General features: G+C 46.7%; 1 protein-coding gene across 7 annotated transcripts in view; it reads right to left on the reverse strand.

Moving 5' to 3' along the window:
* Positions 1 to 14,975, reverse strand: part of ARAP1 (ArfGAP with RhoGAP domain, ankyrin repeat and PH domain 1) — a 185,498-nt gene that overhangs the window by 153,862 nt on the left and 16,661 nt on the right. For 5 of the 7 annotated variants that reach the window (XM_061629148.1, XM_061629149.1, XM_061629150.1 and 2 more), the window contains exon 3: positions 6,582 to 6,756. The exons of 1 other annotated variant lie outside the window; for it this stretch is intronic. In XM_061629148.1, the coding sequence (XP_061485132.1) occupies positions 6,582 to 6,707 (126 nt within the window). In that variant the 5' untranslated portion in view covers positions 6,708 to 6,756. Of the gene's footprint in view, positions 1 to 4,255; positions 4,394 to 6,581; positions 6,757 to 14,975 lie in introns of those variants that run through there. One more of the 7 variants, XM_061629152.1, reaches the window with a different exon arrangement.

A 14,975-nucleotide genomic window follows, 5' to 3' on the forward strand; every position in this document is an offset into this window, starting at 1 on the left:
CGCCGTTTGCTTCTCTGCAATACTACATGCACAGCGGTACACCAGACAAACCTGAACACACCTATGCACGCACAACCCACCGCACAAAGCGGGCAGCTGATTGTGTGTATATCCAACATGCAGTTTCTCCAAAAGCAGTGGAAATGTGCACATCTGTGTGTTTGTGTGTGTGTGTGCATGTGCCACACCACAGATGGCTGGGAAGGCTACGCCAAGCTGCTACACTTCCTCAGTATCTGTGCAGTATTTCTGGATGGCATTTGAAAAATACCTAGCATTGCCACTTCATTCTCCTCTGCTTGCTCACCAACATGCAGAAAGTCAACAGGTAGAGCTTCTTTCCAAAAGCAGCCGATGCCATTTCAGTCTACCAGCCATGCAGTTATTTCAGAGCAGAAGCAACCCTCAAAATAGCCGTTGTTTATTTGAATATGTCGATAAATACCCAGGCACAGCATAGGCTACTTTAAAAGGGTGGCTGGGGGGGGGGAGAGAAATAAGAAGCTATTTTAAAAGGTCGTATTTACTGTGGATTTTAGGCCTACCTGGCTGCACAGCACACTGCTTTGGGCATGCAACACTGTTTTTACACAGCCAGTCCCCCCTCCCTTTTCTTCCTATCCAAACTAATTTGCATGACTGAAGTCCATCCATTAAAGAAAAGGCTAACAGCTACACCACGGAGCACTCTCAGGCCAGAGAGGGCCAGCCTGCACACTCTCCCTCTCACAGTTCACTTGTCTATCTGTTTCATTTCAGCAGATGCATATCCTGCTCTGTCCCCAGGGGCCAGCTCAGCACACTCATCATCACTAGCAAGATTATCAGAAAAATAAAGGGGGCAGGGGAGGGAAAGTGATGCATTTCTGTCATCAAAGGGTTTGCATCTCTGAGCAATCCACTGTTTTGAGAGAAGTTCCAGAGCACAGGGGGCAGCTGCCTTGATATATCACAGTAAAACCAGCAGAATTATGGCCCCTTAAAGCAGCCATCCCCAGCCAGATTGCCCTCCAGATGTTTTGGACTACAACTCCCATCAGTCTCGGCCAGTGCAACCATTTGATGCTGTGGCTGAAGGGAGCTGTAGTCCAAGAGGTCTGGATGTCTGGTTAGGGAAGGCTATAGCACAGTGTTCTTCAACCTTGGGTCCCCAGATGTTGATGGACTACAAGTTTCATAATCCCAGGCCATTGACCATGCCGTCTGGGGATGATGGCAGTTGTAGTCCAACAGCATCTGGGAACCCAAGGTTGAAGAACACTGTGCTACAGCAAAACAAAACAATAAATTTTTAAAGACTCAAAGACTCTGTTGTTTAAAAAAAGAGAGAGATGAAGAGGCAGAGAGCTATAAAAAGCCCCTATTTCCCCCTGGCCATTTACGCTCCTTACTGATTTGTGAACTTCTTTCAAAATTAGCAATCTTGGGCCTTACACGAAGCACAAGTGGCCTCTGCAGCTTTTTTGCCAAGCCAGAGAAGGAGGAGGTGGGGCAGGCCTTTCCCAGCCAACACTTCCACGTATTGTAAGGCCAAAGGCACCCTTCCACGGAACACACTTCCTTTTTAAAGCCTGGTTATCTTTCCACAAGACTCCCCTTTAAAGCACTTGATTGGAAACAGGCAGCGCTTCTGTCAAGGCTCCTTTGAAAGTCTTGCAAATCATCAACGTCCGTCTTGACCTACCCACAGCGGGATGTAGAACCAGAAGTGAGATGTACTTTCTGACACTTAGGAGGTGACCCAGCATGAAAGATCAGGGAGAAAGGGGGACTCGACAGACCTAGGCAAGCTCGCTGACAGCAACAGCTGTACACCGCCCTGAGAGCTTTCTGCTATAGGGCGGTCTAGAAATGTAATTAAATAAATAAAATAAATAAACAGCCAACATCTCTGGCTCTACAGCTTGGGGGGGACAGAGATGGAAATTCACCTGGGTTTTTTTTAGCTTTTGGTGCCTATGGTTAGATTGTTTTGAGCCATGAGGTTGTTTTGTTTTATACTATTGAGGTTAGGGTTTTATTACCGGTTGCTGTTATGTGCCTTCAAGTCAATTTCAACTTATGGCGACCCTGTGAATTAGCGACCTCCAATAGCATCCGTTATAAACCAGCCTGTTCAGATCTTGTAAGTCCAGGTCTGTGGCTTCCTTTATGGCATCAATCCATCTCTTGTTTGGCCTTCCTCTTTTTCTGCTCCCTGTTTTTCCCAGCATTATTGTCTTTTCTAGTGAATCATGTCTTCTCATGATGTGTCCAAAGTATGATAACCTCAGTTTCATCATTTTTGCTTCTAGTGACAGTACTGGTTTAATTTGTTCTGACACCCAATTATTTGTCTTTTTCGCAGTCCATGGCATGCCCCTCTTTTACAAATGGTCAAATCAAAGTCCAGAAAGAAGAGGAGAAAACTGCCTTAGACAAAGCCAGGTCCTTGGTCCATTTAGCCCAGTACTGTCAACACAACTGGCAGCAGGCTCTCCAAGGTTTCTGGCACAGGGAATTCCCAGCCCTACCTGGAAATGCCATTGGGGGCTGAGCCTAGGGATTTCAGCATGCAAAACTGAGGCTCTGCCGTGCCCTTTACCCTAGCGTTCCACCCGTTATGACAAGGGTGAGTCCAGAAGTCAAAAGCAAAGCTTCCGTCCTCTTCTGGTATCCATTCTCCTCAATGCATCAAACAGCATTCTCTGTAAAGGAAGCTTATCCAACCTGGTGTCCTCCAGATGTTGCTGGGCTACATCTCCCATCACCCCCAGCTGTATTTAAAGCTGTAAAGTATACAGTTTAAAGTATACACAAAAGAGTATCTCCCTCTTACTTGCTAACCGTATCAGTCTCCATCTGTTATTTCTCTCTGCGGTTGAAACAACAAACTCAAGAAGGAACTAAAGGCTTATCAGTCTAACTCACTGACAACAAACCGGAGCATCTTGTGCTCATAACAACTTTTTTTTTTTAATCCTGATAAGGGTCCTGCTCCTTTCACAAATGCACGACAAGCAGAGTTTCTCTCTCCCAATGAATCCTTGTCCAGGCACCAAATATGCAGCAATGGGAGAAAGTTTCAACAGCTAAAATGCTGCAGGAAAGACGCAGGAAGTGAAAAAAATATGAACAAATTGGCCATTCTGCTCCACAGTTTTCTACGGATCAGCCCACGCAATTTAGAGCAGTGCTAAAAGATGCCAGATGGACCAAGGGGAGGAAACCTCAGTACACACACCACAGCAGACACTGAAAACACACCCACGATACAGACGCAAGGATGAGGGAAGCAAATTTACCTGGGGGACAAAATCCGATTGCTGGCTACCCTGTGCATCGGGGTGGGGTGGGGGGACACATTCACCAAGTCTCCCAAAAGCACAGTTGTGCAAGAATGCAACTCTACACTACTCAGCAGCTTATCCCTATTTGTGATGCTCCCCAGTGAGGAAAACCACTTAGCCAGTGTGGTGTAGTGGTTAAGGTGCTGGACTATGACCTGGGAGACCAGGGTTCAAATCCCCACATAGCCATGAAACTCACTGGGTGACCTTGGGCCACTCACTGCCTCTCAGCCTCATGAAAACTCTATTCATAGGGTCGCCATAAGTCAGAATCGACTTGAAGGCAGTACATTTACACACATATATATATTTTAGTGGGGGTACTTCCTGGCCTCATGGGCCAAAACAGAGACCGGCAACAAATTTAGTCTAAAGCGCAACACCGAGAATAATCCAGTGAACCAGAGAAGGAATTTCAAGGGAAACAAAGACAATAAGCAACGTTTTTCAACCAGCAACACAGGAAGCTAGTCAGGCCTTGGGTCCACTGAGCTCAGTGTTGTCTACTCTGACTGGCAGCAGCTCCCTAGTGCGTGAGACAGCCCTGTCCTAGGGGTGGAACCTCCTGCATGCAAAGCATGTGTTCTGCCATGCAGCCAAGGTCCACGTATTCCTAACCAAACCCGAAGCTCCGGAATTGAAACAGCATGATATTCCTTGTAAATTTGCGAAAGCGACACAGCTCAAAGATGTTTCCCAACTTTCAAGGTCTTCCTGTCCATCACCTGTTCTCTTTTACATATTTCAGACTCAAAGTTCACCCCAGCCTTAACATCTTCCGGGAAAACCCTTCACTGAAGAGAAGAGGCTAAACTCTGTGCTCACCCACTTATGCACCTGAAGCCACAAAAGGGCAAACCCTGAAATGACCAAAACCAAGTTTTGTTTTGTTTAAAGAAAATGGCAAAAAAGGCATGACCACCAACCTCTCAGCTTCATCCCCTGCCTCGGGAGTGACTTAGCGGCACTGTGTGATCCATGTGCCCTTTTTCTCAAGACTGCTGTGCTTCTTTCAGTAGCAAGGGAGTTTCTGCTTACGAGACCTTTCCAATTTGCAGAACCGCAGATGAGGAACTTAAAAGAGAGAGCAGGCGGGGGGAGGCATTAAAGATTATGCAGAAAGCATTTTGCAATTAGTTCTTACGGAAGAAAGACCACTGCGTTGGCATTTTGGTCTGTTAACGCTCCTGAAACAGAGAAGGACCTTTTTTCTTAATGATTGATGGTTGAAACTGATTGGAACAGGATGAGTCAAACAAGGTGAGGGGATTAAGAGAAAGGGTGCTATCCCAGTCATAGCTTACAAGAAACTGCTGTTAAACAGTAACCCAAGCGGTGCCCTTTCACTCCTGTTGATGGCAGAGTGGGAATTTGAACCCTGGTCTCCCAGGTCCCAGTCTAACATTCTAACCGCTACACCGCACGAGCGCTTTTCATTCCTTTTTAAAGGTAGTTCTGTGCTGATACGAAGGGCAAGGACTTATGCAAGGCGCATGGTTGGCAGCTTCCTCTGTTCCGATTTGCGAAGGGCCGTGGCCCTGTGGCAGAGCATCTGCTTGGCATGCAGAAGGTCCCAGGTTCAACCCCTGGCATGTCCAAAGAGGAACGTCCCATTTGAAACCCGGCGAACCACTGCCAGTCAGTGTGGACAATACTGAGGTAGATGGGCCAAAGGTCTGGCTCAGAACAAGGCGGCTTCCTAATTTGGGAAGGGGTGTGGGGCAGCGGCAGATCGCTGGTTTTGCATGCAGGAGGTCCCTGGTTCAGTCGTTAGCACTTCCTAGGAAGAGCCCTGCTAGGTCAGGCCAAAGGGGGCCTATCTAGTCCAGCATCCTCTTCTCAGTGGCCTCCCAGGTGCCCCAATGCAGGACCTGGACACTCGTGGGGCTGGATGAAGCCGCCTCCTCTGAAACTTTGGAGAGGCGCTGCCAGTCAGTGCCAACAATACTGAGCTAGATACAATGAGACTTCTATGACAAGAGCCAAGTCAAAGTGTGGCACGGCGGTCACAGCAGGTGTGGCTAACCTGTGGCCCTCTTGATGCTGCCAAACTGCAGCTCCCATCCACCCCAGTTTACGGTCAGAGATGATGGCAGCTGCAATCCAACAACATCCAGCGGGCCACAAGCTAGCCACCCCTGGGTTGCAGCATCAGGCTAGGACCAGGGAGACCCAGCTGCAAAGTCCCCGTTCACCCACAAAGCTTGCTGGGTCACCCTAGACCAGTTACTCTCTCTCCTACCTCGCAGGGTTGTAGTGAGGGTGAACTGGGAGAGAAGGCCCTTGCATATCTCCCTGAGTTCCTTGGAGGAAAAGTGGAATGCAGATGTACTAAACACTATTACACTTGTCACATTGAACTCAGTGGGGCTTACTCCCAAGACAGCATATATAGCATCACAGAATCACTGTAGAGTTGGAAGGGGCCTGTAAGGCCATCCAGTCCAACCCCCTGCTCAATGCAGGAATCCAAATCAAAGCATCCCCGACAGATGGCTGTCCAGCTGCCTCTTGAAGGCCTCCAGTGTCGGAGAGCCCACCACCTCCCTAGGTCATGGGTTCCATTGTCGTATGGCTCTAACAGGAAGTTTTTCCTGATGTCCAGCCGAAATCTGCATCATGCTGAACATCCTATGCCAAGGGCCGCCAATGTGGTACCCTCCAGATGATTTGGGCTATAACTCCCATCAGCCTGAGCCAGCATGACCAATGGTCGGGGTGATGATAGGAGCTACGCTCCAAAATAGCTGGAGGGAATTGCATTGGCTACCCCCCTCCTACCCCAAAAAAATCTAACCTCTGAGCAAAAGGAGCTCCAAATTCTCTTCCCCTATGATTAGGAACTCAGTATAATTTTCTGCCTCAGCCTTCTCCAACCTGGTGCCCTCCAGCTGTTGTGGACTGTGACGCCCGTCAGCACAGCCAGATGGTGCTGCGGCTGATGGGAGCTAGAGTCCAAATCATCTGGAGGGCACCAGGTTGGGGAAAGCTGACTACCAGCTGTATTCTGAGCTTAACATCTGAAGTTGCACAGACTTCGCATGCGTGCATGCATATGTTTTCCTCCTTCCAGCACCAACACAGCTCAGGACAGAGGCCAAGTGAAAAAACAACAAACTCCCAACTCTGCATGCGGAATTCATGGTGCCAACACAACCAGCCCCTGCTCTTTGGAGGGGAGGGGGGCAAAGAGTTTCCACCCAAGAAGATTTAATTTGTGGGTGGGAGCTCCAGGTAGGTTTTGAGCCTCACCCGTTTAGAAATAAACCACTGGAGGTTCCTGGGTGCACACAGAGCGGAGGGGGGAACTTGATGGCTGCGGCAGTGACAAAGTTTCGCTGGAGGGCACAGACATTCCACGCCTGAACACTCGGCCATTGAGACACCGCCTGTCTGCCTCCAAATCTGCTCTCCATAATCATGAAGGCTACAAGGGTGGCAAGGGGGGGGGGAGAGAGAGAGAGAGAGAGAGGGAAAACTGAATTTTTCAGCAATTTTTCAGCAAACAGGACCAGTAATGCCAAACTGCAAAAGACCGCTGCCCTCTGAAGTACTTCCCTCCCCTCCTCCTTGCCAGAAACCTCCTTTGCTGCACTACATTTGACATCCCAGAATATATGGGGATCAATTTGTTTATTTGCTAGGGGCAGGCATCAGCTCTGGGAGGGCAACAGCGGCATGACCCATGTTTCCTGCTGCAGGAAATGCCTTGAGCCACGATCCGGCCCCGGGCAGGAAATGCATGTGAAAAGCGACAACAACTTGTTGAAGCGAAGACAGATATTAGAAGGACTCCTCCTCTTCCTCAGGCCCCGTGGCTCAGTGGCGGAGCAAATACTTTCCACGCAGAAGGCCCCAAATTCAGCCCTCCCTATCTCCAGCCAAAAGGCTCGAAATCAGCCTTTCCCCAGCCTGGTGCCCACCAGATGCTTCGGGGCTACAACGCTCTCCAGCCCCCAGCATTGCACAGCTGTGCTAACAGACGTTTTTTGATGGAGCACTTTTGGTGGTTCCCCACACACGGCCCCAGAGGTCCGGCTGACCTTCCTCAGGGACCGAGTCTTTAGCGTGGAAGGCCCTGCCCTGTGGAAGCCCCTACCAAGAGACCCTTGGCAGGAACCATCGCTGTTTGCTTTCAGACGTCTTTTGAAAACTACCTCGTTTAAGCAAGCCGTTGCAATTTGCATTTGGACTTTTTTAAACCAGTCTGTACTTATTGATGTTTTTAAGGATGTTTTTATGGTTGATTTTTGCCGATTTTATTTTTAGGCGTTGCGGAAGTGTGGATTATAAACATGTAGATAAATATAAATAAATAAATAACCAGGGCAGATGGGAGTGTTAGCCCCAAACATCTGGAAGGCACCAGGTTAGGGAAGCTTGTACTAGAGCAAAATTCTAGTGTCCACCTACTCACTCCCCTCCCCCCCAAAAAAACTCTCCTCTTTGCTCCTGTGGTCCTGAGCTGTTCACAAGTTTTTATTTATTTATTTATATACCACATACTTGGCAAAATAGCTTCTAGGCAGTTAACAAGTATAAAACCAATTATAAAAATATACCCACCCATAATTAAAATAGGCAATAAAACAACATCACCAAAACATTAAAAACATCCATCACCAAAACATAGGACAAAACCCATTAAAACAGTGTTAACAATGAAAACAGCAATGAAAACAATTAGGTTAAGAGACCAAGGAAACGCTTAACCACCTAAACAGGTGTGTCTTCAAGAGCCGGTGGAATGCCAATACTGATGGAGCGTCTCGCATTTCAGCAGGGAGACCTTGTTCTGCCAAAGGTCACCAAGAGCCCTAACCTATCCTTTGCACACTAATACTTGGAGGGGGGGGGAGACAAACTGGCACAACAGGGGACTTTAAGAGCAGGGGCCTTCACACACCAAGAAACGGAACTGAATGCAAACACCTGGGTAGCAAAAGTGAAACTGAGAAAGGCCTTTTGCCCAAAGAGCCCTCTTCCTCCCACGAAGGGATAGGCGGTCAGAGGAACACAAAGGAACATTTTGAAAAAAAAATCTGTCCTTGTTACTTTCCCTCTTTCGCTCCAGTGTAACAGGTCCAAGAGCGGATTCCGCCATCACAACAGGCCACAGCATGACATTTCTGTCCTCATGTCATTGTCTCCTTAGACCAGGCATGAGAAGTCTGTGACCCTCCAGATGTTGCTGGATTAGAACTCCCATCCCATCATCCCTGCCAATTGGCGTGCTGGCGGTTGCTGACGGGAGTTGTAGTTCAATAACCCTTGAAATTATTGCATGTTGCATTGCGCAGGGGGTTGGACTTGATGGCCTTATAGGCCCCTTCCAACTCTACTACCCTATGATTCTATGAAATGCCAAAGGTTCTCCACCCGTACCCTGAACATTTCTAAGGAAGATTTCTAAGGCTAGGGAGTCACAGTCCAAAATATCAGGAAGGCACCAGGTTGAGGGAAGGCTGTGTGACTCTCCATTAATAGAATGGGAAATTTGTTCTTCCTCATGTGATCTTGAGCCGCTTTCCAGATGAAGCAGAAGGGTTAAATGACAAGCAACGAGAATGATTTCAACAACAGAAACAAACAGGACCTTTCCAACCACAACATGGCCCATGGTATGTAACGCAGCCCCCACTGGGGCAAGTGGAAGAGCCCTTTTGGGCATAGACAATAACATGTTACAAGCCTTCACGACAACTAAGCAGGCTTGTGCAGCTCAAACTGGTCTTACTTCTGTCTGTAATGGGAAGCATCGCTCAAAAAGGTAGGCATCGGAGAGTAAAAACCTGTATCTTGCGAGATTTCTCTGAATATTTATTTACTTATTTAAAAATATTTTATATCCCCTTTCATATAAATCCCAGAGCTGTTTTACAACAGTAAAATATGATGCATGCATTAAAAAGAGCCCCACACAAACAGTCACAGAACACTTAATGCAAATGGAGACTCTACACGTGTGAATTAGTCTGCAAGGAAGCCCCACTCACATAATCCATCTACTCCAAAAAAAAAAAGGGGCGGGAGAAATGAACAGATCCAGAGTCCAGAGTTCACACAAGACATTCTAAATGCGAGGGCACCTAAGCCTCAGGGTTACGCCCGCAACCCACTGCATGCAATGCAAGCATCCTAGGACCATGTGCAAAATCCCGCCGGAGAACTTCCAACTTATCTTATTTATACTAATGTTTCAGCCCCATTTCTCCCTTCTGCAGAGGCACTCAAGATGGCTAACAAAATCCAGCAAACAATCAGAAATAAAAATAGCAATAATCCACATCAAAATCATGAAATAAATTGCACAATACTGAACAAAAAAAAACCAGCATAAAAAGAACTCAGGAAAACCAACTCACAGACACAAACAGTTGCAGAGTTAAAACCTTGCTGAAAATGTTTTCAGCTTGTATTTTCTCTCTCTGCATACATATATAATCCCAGCTATTTTTGCTCCCTCTACATTCTACCTGGAAGAATACTAGAGCCCTTGTGGAGTAGTGGTTAAGATCATGAGCTCAGCCACAATTTCAAACTCACTGTGTGGCAGGCAAAGGGAACCTGTAGCCCTCCTAATGTTGCTGGACTACATCCCTGACCATTGGCCATGCTGGCTACTGGCGTTAAGAGCTGAGAGTTCACCAAGCATCTGGAGGGCCACAGACTCCCCATCCCGACTTTATATCTCTATAAGTGCATTTAAAATTTGATCCCTGATTGGTTGGGATGTGTGTCTAAGACAGGAGTGCGGAACCTCTGACACTCCAGATGTTGTTGGGAATTGAACATGCTGGCAGGTGCTGATGGGAGCTGGAGTCCACCAAATTCTGGAGGGCCACAGACTCCCCATCCCTATTTTATACCTATGTAAGTGCACTTCATATGTAATCCCTGGTTGGTTGGGACGTGTGTCTAGTGTAGCAGTGGGGTACCTCTGGCATTCCAGATGTTGCTGGGAGTTGGAGTCATCCCTGCCCATTGGACATGCTGTCTGGGGCTGATGAGAGTTGGAGCCCAACAATATCTGGAGGGTCACAGGTCCATTCCCCCCCCCATCAAGCCATTATTTCTCAACCTCAGCTTCCCCCATCTCTACTGTGGCCTAGGGGTGGATCTGCTGATAGCTCTCTAAGTGATCTGCAGTAGATTAGCAAGGATTTCAGATTGGCAGTTGTTTACCGATAGCAGCAACAAACAGGTTTCTACCCCCACCCTAGTTTATCCTGCTGAAGGGAATAAAGAGTGGAGTAGCCAGGAGCAGACTTTTGTGTGGGAGGGCTGTGAGCTCTGCTCAGTTCTGGTATTCAAAGCAAGATTTCCTAGGCTCAGAATTCTTTAATTCTGTTTTTGCACCAGGCTCCAGTTGGTGGATCTCTGGGGTTCTAGTAAATAAATAAATAAAAGATCCCACAAAGCTAAAGTCTGCCCATTGCTACTACAGGGTATGCAGAAATAATGTGTGAAACAAATCAAGCATTTGGTTCTATACCAACACTATAATTTATTTATTTATTTATTGCATTTGTATACCACCCCATAGCCAAAACTCTCTGGGTGGTTTACAACAATTAAAAACATTAAAAACAAATATACAAATTTAAAAACACATTTTTAAAAAGCAATCTATATTATTGCTATGATTACTGCTACTACAGCTATCATATTTTGAGAGGGTTTTTTCAAATACGTCTGCACAAATCTAAGTTGTTCTAATTAAAGATAAGATTGTTCTCACTCTCTCGCTCTCCTTTCCAAAGCTCAGCTATTCCTCTTTGCTGAACTGTGCGACTGAACTTCCAACAGGCGGCCTTATTTGTTGCTACACAAAATGTATCTATGCATCTCTTCTGGGGCTCTCCATGTTGCTCCTCATAAAGATAAGACCAGGGATCTCTGCCAAGCAATCTTCAGTCTGCACCTAATTCTGAGACAGTTCTCTGATTACATGAAAACACAGTAACTTATGAGAAGAGGCAGCTGAAAAATGCTCTGAACCACATTCAAAGATCCAATGTTGGCAGGATCCTGCAGACCCAGAAGCTACGTAAGAAATGGGGATTGGGAAGAAATGCCACCTCAGCCTTAAATGGCATCACGGGCAAGCCCTCCTTCGTCATGGGAACTTACAAAAGACGGTGCCTTACACACAGCCAGACTGTTGGTCTATGTAGCTCAATACTGTCTGCACTGGCTGGCAGTGGCTCTCCAAGGTTTCAAATCTGGTTTCAAATATCCAAGGTTTCATCCTGCTTCTGTGTTGGAATTGCTTTTTAATATGCTTTTAAACCTCTTTTTAAAAACAATATGTTTTTAACCTTTTTTTAAAATCTTCAAAGCTTTTTAAAAAAATGTTTTTAAAGTTGCTTTGTTTTAATGTATTTTAAGGTCTGTTTTTATGATGTTTTAAAGTGTTTTTAGTGCTTTTGTTTGCCGCCCTGGGCTCCTGCTGGGAGGAAGGGTGGGATGTAAATCTAATAATAAATAAACAAATAATAAATAAATAAGTACATTTCCTAACTGTTAGAGCCATACGACAGTGGAACCAATGGCCTAGACAGGTAGTGGGCTCTCCGACACTGGAGGCCTTCAAGAGGCAGCTGGACAGCCATTTGTTGGGAATGCTTTGATTTGGATTCCTGCGTTGAGCAGAGGGTTGGACTTGATGGCCTTATAGGCCCCTTCCAACTCTACTATTCTATGAAATAAACAAATAAATAAATGAGGGAGATTCACAGCCCTATGCAAAGTAGACGCTCTACCGAGCTGCCCCCCCACCTTTAACATTGCCCTCCTCACAACTGAAATTGTGGTGTGTGGACACACTAACCCTGTAAGGTAGATTCTAAAATCCACATTCAGCCAATACCTTTATGAGGTCAACCATAGTGAGCAAGCTTTCAAGACTGGTGGGAAGTATGTGAGATCAGATGGGTGAGCCGTGTGGCATAGGTGCAACCTGAACTGTCTCCCTGCCCCAGAGATGCTAGCTGTTAAGCTTACTATCTGCCTGCAAAATCCCTGTCTTGGGTTCAGCTTTTTTGATCACACAACAGAGTGACTGAAATTCTGAGAGAGACAGATTAATGGGAACAGCCTTTCCTATTGTTGTCATGTGCCTTCAAGTCGATCTTGACTTATGGCGACCCTATGAATCAGCGACCTCCAAGAGCACCTGTTATAAACCACCCTGTTCAGATCTTGGCCTTTCCTATACACCAGAGTTAGCCAACCTTTTTCGACCCAACGCCCCTTTGCAAAATCTTTTTGTGCCCAACGCCCCCCTCAGATTATGCCAATGCTTCCTATTCTTCCCTTAAAATATGAGTAATGCATAAAAGGTATTTTCAATGATTATTACTGATCGTTTTTATCATGCCTTTTTATTGCACTTAGATTACATATTGAATTCTTAGTATGATTTATTAATATACATACTTAGTTATAGAAAAATAAATAAAATGAGATTTATTATAAAATACTAGTGTGATCCTTGAGCTTGATGAGGTTTGGCTAACTTCACAATATCTGGAGTACACTTGGATAGTAATAGTCTTAAGTCACCACAACTAACAATATCGAAATGGTTTCGATTCTTCACTAGCATGTGATTCACTGCACTAAATCCTAACTAATTAAGTCCACACAGTATGAACCAATAGAATACACTGTGTTACTTAACAAAAAACTCATTCAGATTACCGGCATTGTTTCGTTAAACTAGTTCATTTAAACATCACAGAAACAACGGGTAGCAAGTGTGTCCCATTCCTGAAGAAAACCAGCGAATAACTGACTGTCTGCATCACCCGTTTGCACACGGCACTCATCCGTTGGAAGAATGCGCCCTCCACCAATACACCCAGCTTATCAAACACTCTCTCGTGATTGGTTCCAACATCCCTCAAGACAGCATCGGAACATTACCTAGTGCTGGGGCGTGGCTAATATCCCCATTCCTTGATAGGACACTGGCCGCTATTCAGAATTTCTTTACTAAAGAGCTCACACTATTTATAGTGTTATTTCCATGAACTGAGACTATTAAATACATTCTAACTGGGGACAAAACAGTTTAAAAAGTAATGCTTTGTGTATTAAATAACATTAAACTTAAATGTCGCATCAGACCGCCAAATGTCAATGCCCCCTAATGAACCCAAACGCTCCCCTAAAGTTTGTAGTCACGCCAACGCCCCCCTGAAAGACTGTAATGCCCCCCAGGGGGGCACTACCACCCACGTTGGGAATCGCTGCTATAGACAAAGCAAATACAGGAAGAGAAGTCTGCCGTGGTTTGCAAGTCAGACAGAAGTTTCCATTTCAGCCTTGGCCAACCTGGCGCCCTCCAGTCGGTTTGGATTACAGCTCCCATCCAAAACATCTGGAGCCCACCAGATTGGCCAAGGCTGCACCTGTAAAGGATCATGGGTACCAGGCGATGCCACTGAGCCTAGAAAGCTGCTGCCACTCAGAGCAGACAGCACTAGGCAAGACAGAAAAAACAGCTTGAGCTAGTATAAGGCAGCTTCCTCCATTTTATAAAAACAGACATAATAAGGAGAACCAAAACAGTACAGCACTCAGCTGACAAGGCCCAAATCCAGCCATCCAGGACACCCGGACAGGCAATCTTTCAAATGTGCATCTGCGGGCCCCGTTTCTGCCAACGAGGGCGACAATCAGGGCAAAGGCCCACAACGCTTGCTCTGCCGGCTCTCCTAAGGGCTGACTCATTGACCAGAGGACCCATCCCGTCCGGTGAGTCACCTAAACCACATCAGCTTCCCGTAGCAGGGCTCTCGCCTGTCCCCGGGCCTGCCCCGCCAAGCAGGCCCAGACTATGCTTACCAGGACAAAACGTGCGCACAGCTAGGAACACACACTGCTGACAGCAACAGTGTGAGAAGTCGCCCACCACGGCATCCAGCCTGCGGTTAATAATAATTTATTTTAACATGGCTGGCTCTAAACTTCCACTTCCTCCTGCTTCGTAACAGGGGTGATGAACCATCTTCCGCCCAAGGGCAGCATTATCCCCTAAGCAACCTTCTGACGGGGTTGGCAGAGCAACAAACGTGAGCTGTACCTTTGTACAGTTTTTACACACAGGCCAGACACAGAAAGGACAGAGCGGTTGCCACACACACTCGCACAATCCCCTCTCTGTCTTCCACCCAGGCACGGAAGAGGCAAGATCAGAGTTCAAGATCTCAGATGCCAGGCAAAGAACGCTCAAGGGAGGTGGGAAGGGGTGGCCTAGGGAGAATCCCGACGGCCAGCTGGAGAGGCCTGGCCCGAGAAAGTCCTTATTCACGCAGCGCAAGGTTGAACTGTGGAATTTGCTCACAGAAGAGGCAGTGACAGCCACCAACTTGGAGGGATTTAAAAGAGGATTAGAGGACTCTATGTAGGAAAAGGCTGTCCTTGGCTACTAGCCACAATGGCTATGCTCTGCGTCAACAGTTGGAGGCAGTATGCTTCTGAATACCAGTAGCCAGAAACCACAGGAGGGGAGAGCGCTCTTGTGTTCAGGCCCTGCTTACAGGCTTCCTATGGGCAACTGGTTGGCCGGTGTGAGAACAGGACGCTGGACGAGATGGGCCACTGGCCTGATCCAGCAGGCTCTTCTTTATGTTCTTA

This window comes from Rhineura floridana, chromosome 5 (genome assembly GCF_030035675.1).
Source record: "Rhineura floridana isolate rRhiFlo1 chromosome 5, rRhiFlo1.hap2, whole genome shotgun sequence".
Taxonomy (NCBI): Eukaryota; Metazoa; Chordata; class Lepidosauria; order Squamata; family Rhineuridae; genus Rhineura; species Rhineura floridana.